Source organism: Helianthus annuus, chromosome 16, assembly GCF_002127325.2.
Source record: "Helianthus annuus cultivar XRQ/B chromosome 16, HanXRQr2.0-SUNRISE, whole genome shotgun sequence".
Lineage (NCBI taxonomy): Eukaryota > Viridiplantae > Streptophyta > Magnoliopsida > Asterales > Asteraceae > Helianthus > Helianthus annuus.
The window spans coordinates 128,748,928-128,760,586 of record NC_035448.2 but is presented as its reverse complement, the minus strand read 5'-3'; the positions used below and the strand labels follow the sequence as shown (position 1 = coordinate 128,760,586).

Sequence of the window (11,659 nt, the reverse complement as noted above, 5' to 3'; positions counted from 1 at the left end):
CTAGGCTGTTACAGAAACCTACTAAATATGTTAGGAAGTTACTACATATTTTTACAAAACTTCCAAGTTCATGAGTTGTGATTTAGGCTTGTTTTGTCAAGTTCGATGTTTAAATATTGTATATTGATGATTGTTAAATTGCTTGATTGAATTTTGAAAAGAAAATGATACGCTTGAAAGCGTGGCCACCTCCAGTTACAGAGGAAACTCTGGCGAAATTGTTCTAGAAATATAACACTTAGATATATTTTTGTGACAAGTGTTTATAAATATATTTTTAACTTGTTTTTCCAAATAAACTTCGCCATGATTTTTATTACAAAATTACCAAGTGCCGGAGGTGGATTTTCGTAAATAAAACTTGTTAAATATATATTTAGAATATATATTTCATAATAAAACGCTTGTGTAATTATGTGATTATTTTGTGAACTAGATATATTATTTTTAGGGTAAAAATAATATTATTTGGAATATCATGAAAATACGACTTCCAAAATCATATCTACGCTCTCACAAAATAAATATTTAAGTTATATAAGTATTGTAATACAACACGAACTTTAAAATGTAACTTATGTATTTTCGGAAAATACTCTTAAATGTGTATTTTGATAAAGTATTATTTTGGAAATTGTATGAAGTAAAATATAATATTTTTGGGAAAAGTATGTATATTTTGGAGACAGAATATTTTAGACAAGTGAATTAAAATATATTTTCAAGCGAGACTTAAAAATATATTTTCGGAATTATAAAACACACATGTATTAAAACCCTCATCCTTGGGAAGGAATATATTTATTAAATAATTAAGAAGTGTAAACACGAAATAGTTGTCTAACTATTTCCCAAAAACGTTAAACCTTAAGCCAAGGCACGGTCGTCCGTCTAATAGAAGTTAGTACATGTAGGTCGTCACGCAGCAGGTTGATTGGGATTGACTATTTCGAGACGCACTTCTGTGAGTTCATGTCCCCCTTTTCTCTTAACTGTTTTCAGTTTTTATACATCGGGGGTGGAATACATGTTACAGTAATTACGGATACTTTTATACATGGTATGGTTAGCTTAAGGAGGGTTACTACTTAGATCATGTGAGTGGGTAGGCGGGAACTAGAGGCCATTAATCCTCATAGTAGGACCGAGGGTCAGTAGCGGTAGATCTATCTGGGTGTAGCGAGCCCAACTCCAGGCCCACTGTAGGGACCTTGGGGTAACTTTGAGCCCGACGCAAAAATCTGCTAGGTTTGAGTCTTCCTACAGCACTTCACACATATCATTGGCTTTGCAACCCAATGGTGATCTCTTTTTCCTTATTTGCTACATACCAGTGATTTTTCATACATACAAACATGTTACAAAGGTTTTTACATACTCACTTTTACATGAACTCGCTCAACTTTTGTTGATTTTTCAAATTACATGTATTTCAGGGAATTAGGGATCTGGCGAGGTATGCTATGTCTTCATGCTGCGTAGGAGAAGTGATGTCATCCAAGTTTAGGGGTTGTGACTTTTGCCTGGACGAGTCACAAGTCTTAAACTGTGTTTATTTCATGTTTGTGGTTGTGTCTTATGAACAATGTTTTTATTATGTTGTGTTGTAAACTCGTTGCATGTGTCAACTCTTAAAACAATGTTGTCGTATTTTTATTTTAAAACTTAAATCAATGGAGGATCATCATGGTTTTACTTTCATATAGTTTTGTTGTGATTAAGCTATGGTATTAAGAAGTCACACCAAATAAACCCACGCTTCCGTAAAGCCAGGGTGTGACAATACTAAAGACTCGACACCGAAGACTTCGTCAACATCCAAGGGGGAGTCTGTTGGTGCATATGTCTGTCGACTTTGTCTTGTATCGAGTCTTGTAACTAGAATGATAGATCAAGTCACGTAGAACGAGAAAAATAAGAAACATGTAGGATGGAGCCATTTCGCACGAAATGGTAAGGCCAGTTCGCACGAAATGCCATTTCGTGTGAGGCCATTCCATGCGAAATGGACTGCCTATATATAGTGAGCTTGAGATTTCATTTGTAACGATTTGGATTCCGGTAGCGAAGCTCTGCCGAAGTATCTCCAGGCTGTAAATCGTCATCAGATCAATACAAGAGATAGTTTAAGTGATTCTAGTGTGTATAAAGCTGAAATAACTCTGATACGTCTGTTTCCGCCTTTCGTATTGGATGAGATCTCTTCTGAACGACTCGTTTGGGTCTCACAACGATCCTACAGAGTTGGGACTGAAGGCTGATGCCTTCTATTTATAGTGTCTGATCGACACTTTGTCGCGCCCCGCGAAAGAGACCGCAAGGGTCTTCATGGCCCGCGAGCTAGGGTGCGTAGGGCCTAGCTTTGCTGAGTTGGTCCACTAGCCTCGACACGCAGCCTACCACGTGGCAGCACTGGGTGTGCCCTGGTGGCCAGCTGTCGCGCCCCGCATAAGCCGAAGACTAAGTCTTCGCGGCCCGCGAGCGCCCTTTAAATCTTGAATTTTCTTTATTTTTGCAAAATTAAAGGTATTTTGGGACCGGTTTTTGTATACGGGGTGTATTTTATGACATATAGGGACATTCTAAATATTTTAGGAAGGGTTATTATATCCTCCCCACCTTGTTTTAGAACTCGTCCTCGAGATCTACTGGAATAGGTGTGGATATTTCCTTTGCATCTCAGATTCAAGTTCCCATGTGTACTCTGGTCCTCTCTTGGAATCCCGTTTCACATTGACTAGAACCAATCTCTTGTGTTTGAGATTTTTGACTTTTCTGTCTTCAATTTGTAGAGGCTTTTCTACAAATTTCAGCTTTTCATTTACCTCTATATCCTTAAGAGGTACTACTAATGACTCATCTGCTAAGCACTTCTTGAGATTACATACATGAAATACATCATGTATTCCTGCCATTTCCTCTAGCAGTTGTAGCTGATAAGCTACTGGTCCTATTCTTCTAATAATTTCAAAAGGTCCAACATACCTGGGGGTTAGCTTTCCTCTCTTGATGAATCTTACCACTCCTTTCCAAGGAGAAACTTTTAATAATACCTTGTCTCCTACTTGAAATTCCAATGGCTTTCGCCTGTTATCAGCATAACTCTTTTGTCGATCGCGTGCTGCTTTTAGCCTTTCTTTGACTTGAATAATCTTGTCAGTTGTTTCTTGTACTATTTCGGGTCCAGATAGTTGCTTTTCCCCAATTTCTGCCCAACATACAGGAGTTCGACACTTTCGTCCATAAAGTGATTCGAATGGTGCAACATTAATACTGGTATGACAGCTGTTATTGTAAGAAAATTCTATTAATGGTAGATGATCGTCCCAACTTCCTCCGAAATCAATTACACAAGCTCTAAGCATATCTTCCATTGTCTGAATTGTCCTTTCGCTTTGTCCGTCAGTTTGAGGATGATAAGCGGTGCTTAGATTTAGCTTGGTTCCCATTGCTTTTTGGAAACTAGTCAAAAAATGAGAGGTAAAACGGCTATCTCTATCAGAAACAATAGATAAAGGAATTACATGTAATGAAACTATTTCATTTACATACAACTTGGCTAACTGTTCCACACTGAAAGTTTCCTTCAATGGTAAGAAATGAGCTGACTTGGTTAGCCTGTCTACAATCACCCAGATTGTATCATTACCTTTTCTTGTCTTGGGCAATTTGGTAACAAAATCCATTGTTATCAGTTCCCATTTCCAAACCGGCATTTTTAATTGCTGCAATAAACCTGAATGTTTCTAATGTTCAGCTTTAACTTGTGAACAAGTTAGACACTTGGCAACATAAGCTGCTATATCCTTTTTCATTCCTAACCACCAGAAATTCTTTCTTAAGTCTTGATACATTTTATCACTTCCAGGGTGTATCGTATATTTAGACTTATGGGCTTCTTCTAATATCCGGTGGTGTAGGTTTCCTCGTTTAGGTATACAAATCCTTTCCTTATGGAATCTCCAAATTCCATCTGTTCCTTGTTCTAATTCCTTAATCATTCCTTTCAATTTTTCAGTATCATCCTTAATTACCGATTCATGTGCTTCTCTAATCTGTTCATTTAAATCTATATGCAGATTTAATTTAAGAGAACGTACTCTTTTTGGCTTTTCATGATACTTTCGACTTAAAGCATCGGCTACTACATTAGCCTTTCCTGCATGATACTGGATATTACAATCATAATCACTAAGGATTTCCATCCAGCGTCTCTGTCTCATATTTAACTCCTTTTGCCCAAAAACATATCTTAAACTCTTATGATCGGTGGAAATGGTAAACTTACTACCGTAAAGGTCCAAATCTTAAGGGAAAAAATTATGGCTCCTAATTCTAGATCATGTGTTGTATAATTCTCTTTATGATTCTTAAGTTTTCTAGAGGCATAGGCTATAACTTTTTGACATTGCATCAACACACATCCATAACCTAATTTAGAAGCGTCACAATAGACTACAAAGTCTTCTGTTCCTTCGGGTAACGCTAGTATGGGTGCGTTGGTTAATCTTTGCTTAAAAATTCTAAAGGCTTCTTCTTGTTTTGGTTCCCATTCAAACTTAACAAATTTACAGGTTAGATTAGTTAAGGGAATGACTGTTCTAGAGAAATCTCTAATAAACCGTCTATAATAACTAGCCAGTCCTAGGAAACTTCTAACCTCCGTTGGCGACTTAGGGGTTTTCCATTTAGTAATTGCCTCGATCTTTGTGGGATCCACATGAATTCCTTCATGATTGACTAAAAGTCCAAGAAACTGCACTTCTTCTAACCAAAACTCACACTTCGAGAATTTAGCATAAAGCATTTCTTTTCTCAATAAACTTAGGAGTGCATGCAGGTGTGCTGCATGTTCCTCTTTACTCTTAGAGTAAATGAGAATATCATCTCTAAAGACAATTATGAATTTATCCAAATATGGTATACATATTCGGTTCATCATGTCCATAAATGCGGCTGGGGCATTGGTTAAACCAAATGGCATGACAGTAAATTCATAATGGCCATACCTTGTTCAAAAGCGGTCTTAGGAATGTCCTCTTCCTGCACCTTTAATTAATGATATCCTGAGCGTAAATCGATTTTAGAAAAGAATCGTGCTCCTTGTAATTGATCAAACAAATCATCGATTCTCGGTAATGGGTACCGATTTTTAATCATGACTTTGTTCAATTCTCGGTAATCAATGCACATACGCATTGACCCATCTTTCTTTTTGACGAATAAGATTGGTGCTCCCCATGGCGATGAGCTTGGCTGTATGAATCATTTCTCCAAAAATTCATCTAACTGCTTCTTTAGCTCTTGCATTTCTGCGGGTGCCAAACGGTAAGGTGCTTTGGTAATTGGTGTTGTTCCTGGTAGCAGATGAATTCTGAATTTGACTTCTTTGTCTGGTGGTAGTCCTGGTAGTTCTTCTGGAAATACGTCTAAAAATTGAGATACTACGGGGATTTCTTTCAATTCCTTTCATTTAGTGTGAATGATTATGGAAATCATATACACTAGTGACCCTTTTCTTGCACAACTTGTTGTTTTCATCACAGATATGAATTTCGTGGATCTAGTTGGCTTATCTCCTTTAATTGTGATCTTTTCACCTGTTGGTGAATTTACTTGTATTGACTTTTGATCACATAGAATACTGGCTTTATTGGCTATTAACCAATCCATTCCTGATACAATATCAAATCCTGCCAGATTCATTGGGTAAAGATTTGCAATAAACTTTTGATTTAAAAATTTTATTCTTGCTCCCTGCAAGATTTCAGTAATCTTAATGGATTCTCCATTTGCTGTTTCTACTAGACATTCTTGTTGGAGTTTAGTTAATGGTTGATTGAGAAGTTTGCAAAATGAAGTATTAATAAAACTTTGGTTCGCACCAGAGTCAAATAATACTTTGGCAAAAACATCATTAACTAAAAACGTACCGGCAATCACGTCCAGAATCATTTTGGCTTATTCTGCAGTCAGAACAAATGCTCTAGCATTCTTAGTAGTTTTGTTGTTCATGGCTGGAGCTAGTTTCGGACAATTTGGCTTGATATGACCTTTTTCTCCACAATTGAAGCATACCCCATTGCTTGGTTTCTTCCTACAATCTTGTTCCTTATGTCCTGGTATTTTGTAAAAATTGCAGTAGGTGGAGCATCTTCCTGAATGCTTTTTCTTACAGGCTTTACAGTAAGGTGTAGAGGCAGAACCTATATTTTTCCCACGGTTGGAATTACCGTAGCGAAATTCCTGGGTAAGCCTTTGAGCTAGGTTCTTCCTTTGGTTTTCTTCTTGTGTACGTACCAGTTCATCAGTCAAGGTATTGGCTAGTTCTACAGCTTCTTCTATAGTTTGTGGTCTAGCTGCCTTAACTACATGTCTAATTTCACTGATTAATCCCTAGATGTAACGAGAGATTAATACTGGTTCTAGTGATGCTAGGGTTGGCACTATTCTAGCATATTCAAAGAATGTAGTAGTGTAACCTTGCTGTCTACTCCAGTCATTCTAAGGTTTAGCTATCTGTTCCTTTTCATTGGGAGGACATAATTTTCTTTCCACCATGTTCTTAAACTCATTCCATTTCCATATTATAGACCATGTCACTTCCCCTAGATTGGAGAATAGTGTTCCACCATTATAGAACTGCATTCTTAAATAAATTGGAAGCAAACATGATTTTATTTTCTTCTGCGCACTTGCTTATTTTTAAGACCGCCTCAGTCTTTTCTATCCAGCGTAGAGCTGCAATGGCTCCTTCATTGCCTGAGAATTCTATTGGTTTACAGGACCATAATTCTTTGTAAGAACAACCATAAGACATGGTTCTTCTTCTTTTTGGAATTGGCAATTGAAGTAAGGGTCCATTGTTTACACTGTGATCGGGTTCAATAGGTGGTCGTTTACTTCCACTATTACTTTTATTATTTTCCGCTTCCTTAACTGTTTTGATAATATATGGCGATGCGTCTATAATCCCTTATGCCACTATGTGTTGGATGGCACTGTTATCTACTTGGTTTCCGTTATTATCGTTATTTGGATTTTCTTGATTCACTTCGTTGTCCATCTGGATTATAAACATTTACCACGCATTAATATCACATGACAATATCTAATGCAAACAATTACACAACAAGCACATTGATCAAAATCGTCGTACATTGCGACCTTTACTCTATTTTATATATATGTATCCACTACAAACTGTAACTGAAATTTAAAGTACAATATTAGTATGCATCAGTAGTTATTATCTATTTTAGAGGATATATTATTAGTTTTTTTTTCAACTTACAAATATATATATATGTATATATATATAGGGTAAGGTTCATGCGAGAACCACCTTTATTGCGAGAACCACCTTTATTGCGAGAACCGCGAGAACCAATGTGAACACAAGCTAAAATAGCTAAAAAAACCTAAAAAAACCCTAAAAAAAAACTAACCCCCACCCCCCACCCCCCAAAAACCTAAACCCCCCACCCCCCCCCCCCCAAAAAAAAACCTAACCCCCCCCCCCCCAAGCTAAATGCTAAAAACTAAAACCCTCAAAAAACCTAAAAAAAACCTAACCCCCACCCCCCACCCCCCAAAAACCTAAACCCCCCAACCCCCCCCCCCCAAAAAAAACCTAACCCCCCCCCCCCCCCAAAAAAACCTAACCCCCCCCCCCAAGCTAAATGCTAAAAACTAAAACCCTCAAAAAACCTAAAAAAACCTAACCCCCCCCCACCCCACCCCCCCCCCCCCCCAAAAAAAACCTAAACCCCCCTCCCCCACCTCCCAAAAACCTAAACCCCCCCCCCCCCCAAGCTAAAATGCTAAAAACTAAACCCCCAAAAAACCTAAAAAATCTAAAAAAATCAAAAAAAAATCTAAAAATTTTTTTTATTTTTTTTACTATTTTTTATGTTCAAATCGCTACTTTTAGTAGCCAAAAAAAAAATTTTTTTTTTTTAAAAAAAACATTTTTTTTTAAATTTTTTTTTTTTTTGATACTAAAAGTAGCGATTTTTATATAAAAAATAGTAAAAAAATAAAAAAAAAAATTTTGTGTGTTTTTTAGATTTTTTTAGCTATTACTGTTTGTGTTCACACTGGTTCTCGCGGTTCTCGCAATAAAGGGTGGTTCCTAACGGATCTTTGTCCTATATATATATATATATATATATATATATATATATATATATATATAGGCTAATACTAGACAAAAAACCCTAAAAATTTTAAAATTTTGAAAAAAAATAACCCATGTTTTTAAGAGTTTTAGGCCAAAAAAAAAAAACAAAAAAACGCCGAAGGAGTTTTTTTTTTAAATAAACAAATTTCAGCAACTTTTGTGGCTAACATGTGTTAGACAAAAAATGTTGAAACTTGTTTATTTTTTTTTAAAAACATTCCTTCGGCGCTTTTTTGTTTTTTTTAGCCTAAAACTCTTAAAAACATGTATATTTACATATGTTATTTTTTTCAAAAAAAAAATGTCGGGAGGTTGGGTTTTTTAAAATTTTTAGGGTTTTCTATATAGTTCAACCCTATCTATCTATCTATCTATCTATCTATCTCTCTCTCTCTCTCTCTCTCTCTATATATATATATATATATATATATATATATATATATAGGATAAAGATCCGTTAGGAACCACCTTTTATTGCGAGAACCGCGAGAACCAATGTGAACACATGGCAAATTTGTAATTAAGTGACATCTAATAAAAAACACGCACTCCTCTTATTTCATCCCCTGTTCACTATCGTCATTTACATTCTAGGGTTTCGCTGGAGATTTTTCATAATCAGCGACGGGGATCTTCGGAGGTGACTAATCTCTCTAGATTCACGGCGGCGATAGGCGGCGATATACACATCTTACAGGGGATTCAATTGGGATACTGATTTCGGCGTTTGTATACTGATTTCGGCTACACATGGCTTTGTCTGACTCATCTCGTGTTGGAGTTGAACCTACGGCATCTGATGATCATCATACAACATTGTCTGCATACAATCCACATCCCGATTCTGGTTTTTTTGGCCCATCTGATGTCAATTTCAATCCTATTTCTGCCGTGGGTCCATCTGATGTTGATGTCAATACCTTACCTGCAGTTAATCCAAATGAAAGTTGCAATCCTGTGTTTACAACAGTTGCAAATCGACACACCTTTCATGGGTTTGAAATACAGACGTTTGATTCCATGTTTACACCAGGCAACGTAGGCTCTGAGACTGCTAATTTACCTGATCAATCATTATCAGTTGACACTGCATCTACTGGTAACACCACATCTACTGGTTGCAATTCATTCAATTTGTGACTAAATGTATTATGTTGACTGATGTATATACTTTGTAAATGATATTGTATTAACTGTTATGCACATGTGCATTATACTTACTGTAATGATGTTGTATTAAATTATATGCACATGTGCATTATGTTGATTGTAAATGATATGGTATTAAATCATATGCACATGTGCATTATGTTGCAAATTAGATTAAAAGTCTACTTTCTGTTAAATTTTAATAAGTGTAAGCCTCTAATCATGCAAAAGAATGTTTCAGTACTAATCTGCGAAAACTCAGATAGTTTTATCCTTCTATCAGGTATTAAACTTTTGATTGATTGCTTAAAGTTCTGTTTTTTTTTCAGTTTCTCGAGGATTTTATCAATGGGACGGAAGTTTCATCTCTTTTGGACTGCATTCGTCTGACAGCAGGACCTTTGCATGCTCTTGATGCTGCAACACGTCCTGCATGGGCTGCTCCGGTTTCTGCAGTTTCTGGTGCGGCTTCATCTATCCCGACACTATCAAGAGCAAATGTTAATGGGCAAATGCCAAATGGTACAAACCCAAATGTTGGTCATGTCTATGGTCCCGGTACGGGTCCTGGTGGAAACCCTGGTGCATCTGCCATGTTAACTGCTTCTACTGTGGCTAGCGGAGGTGGCATGGGAATCGTTCCTAGTACTCTGTTACCGATTGATGTGTCGTTTGTTCTTCGTGGCCCGTATTGGATTCGGATAATATACCGGAAATATTTTGCGGTTAACATGAGGTGCTTTGCGGGTGATCAAGTTTGGTTGCAACCTGCAACGCCACCGAAAGGCGGTCCTACAGTTGGAGGTTCTTTACCCTGTCCACAGTTTCGGCCCTTCATCATGGAACATGTTGCTCAGGAGTTGAACGGTTTAGACCCGAATTTCGATGGTGGTCAACCATCAGCCGGACCAACTAATTCCAACAATTCGGCTGCGTCTCCTGGTCCGCAACTCTCAGCCCCAAATGTCACCCGAGCAGGCCCTACGGTAATGTCTCTCCCAGGAAACCAACCCGTGGGATTTAACCGTTCTACAAATGCCATGTCAGCATCACCAAATTCACTCTTAGTGCGCAGAGCTACTGTGACAGTTCCTGCTCATGTTAGAGGAGAGCTGAATATCGCCATTATCGGGCTTGGGGACAATGGTGGTTACGGTGGTGGTTGGTCCATCTGCTGATAATACACTTGACAGTCACAATACACCTACAAATACAGAACATCAAGAGTTGCAATTCATTCGATTTGTGACTAAAGGTATTATGTTGATAACACCCATACTCGTCACTGATCATGCACATGTGCATTATGTTGATAACACCCATACTCGTCATCCGTAAACTGTTAACCATCATTAACATGAACATGCACATGTGCCAACAATCCATAATCATCACATATAAACTGTTAACCATCAGTACATAATTATGCACATGTGCATCACATTACCAACACCCCATACTCATCACCAAAAAAAATGTTAAACATTTATACATCGTGCGTATACACACCATCTACCATATACCATATTAATCATAATCTTATATGCTTTTCTCTTTTTTTCTTTATACAGGAACAATTACGACTTCTACACCTAATAGCACACCATATTGGATACCCGATGTTGATGCTGAATACATCCCTATTATAAACAGTACGTTTAACAGTTGGGAGTACGTTGAATCCAATGATACTGATGAAGATGTTGATGATGATGCTAAAGACCCTGCATATATATATATATATATATGAACCTGAGTAACCTCGTAGACATTCATCCAGGCGTCATAAAACATTCAACGATTCTTGATTATCCTATATATAATGACAAATAGTTTCTAATCATTATTCTTTTTGTTTACAAACATTTTGCACTGTCTGTATACGTATTCATATGTTATGATTGTGATCATGATATTTTGATATCAATTAAATTACTTATTATACATAAGCGTATGTAATTTCATTATTGACCACCTAACAAATATTACCAACATGGTTACTGTTTTGAAAAATGCACATGTGCATACATATTTACTGTTTCTCCTCACATGGTAATTGTTTCAAACAATAAACATGTGCATACATGTTTAATGTTTCACTACATATTGTTATTGTTTCGACCAATGCACATGTGCATACATGAATATATTAACTACATGTAATTCGTTTTCCTTTACATATACATAATCATATGCAATGTGGTACCCCATACGTAATAGGGTACCACATCCGTAATATGATATGCTATATCAAACTTTGCACATGTACAATACCAATATTTTTTATACCAAACAACATAATACATCGAATATTAACAAACATACCAA

At 36.8% G+C, this 11,659-nt stretch overlaps 1 protein-coding gene across 1 annotated transcript; it reads left to right on the top strand.

The window, feature by feature from the left end:
- The first annotated feature begins 9,140 nt into the window (after positions 1–9,140).
- LOC110918924 (mediator of RNA polymerase II transcription subunit 14-like) lies at positions 9,141–10,968 on the top strand. The gene is made up of 3 exons (XM_022163202.2): positions 9,141–9,281; positions 9,661–10,586; positions 10,903–10,968. The coding sequence occupies exon 2, from the start codon at positions 9,844–9,846 to the stop codon at positions 10,507–10,509; it is 666 nt and encodes a 221-aa protein (XP_022018894.1). The 5' UTR covers positions 9,141–9,281; positions 9,661–9,843; the 3' UTR covers positions 10,510–10,586; positions 10,903–10,968.
- The last annotated feature ends 691 nt before the right edge of the window (positions 10,969–11,659 follow it).

Coding starts and splice junctions, on each gene's coding strand:
- LOC110918924 (XM_022163202.2), top strand. CDS start 9,844: ATGCCAAATGGTACAAACCCAAATGTTGGTCATGTCTATGGTCCCGGT.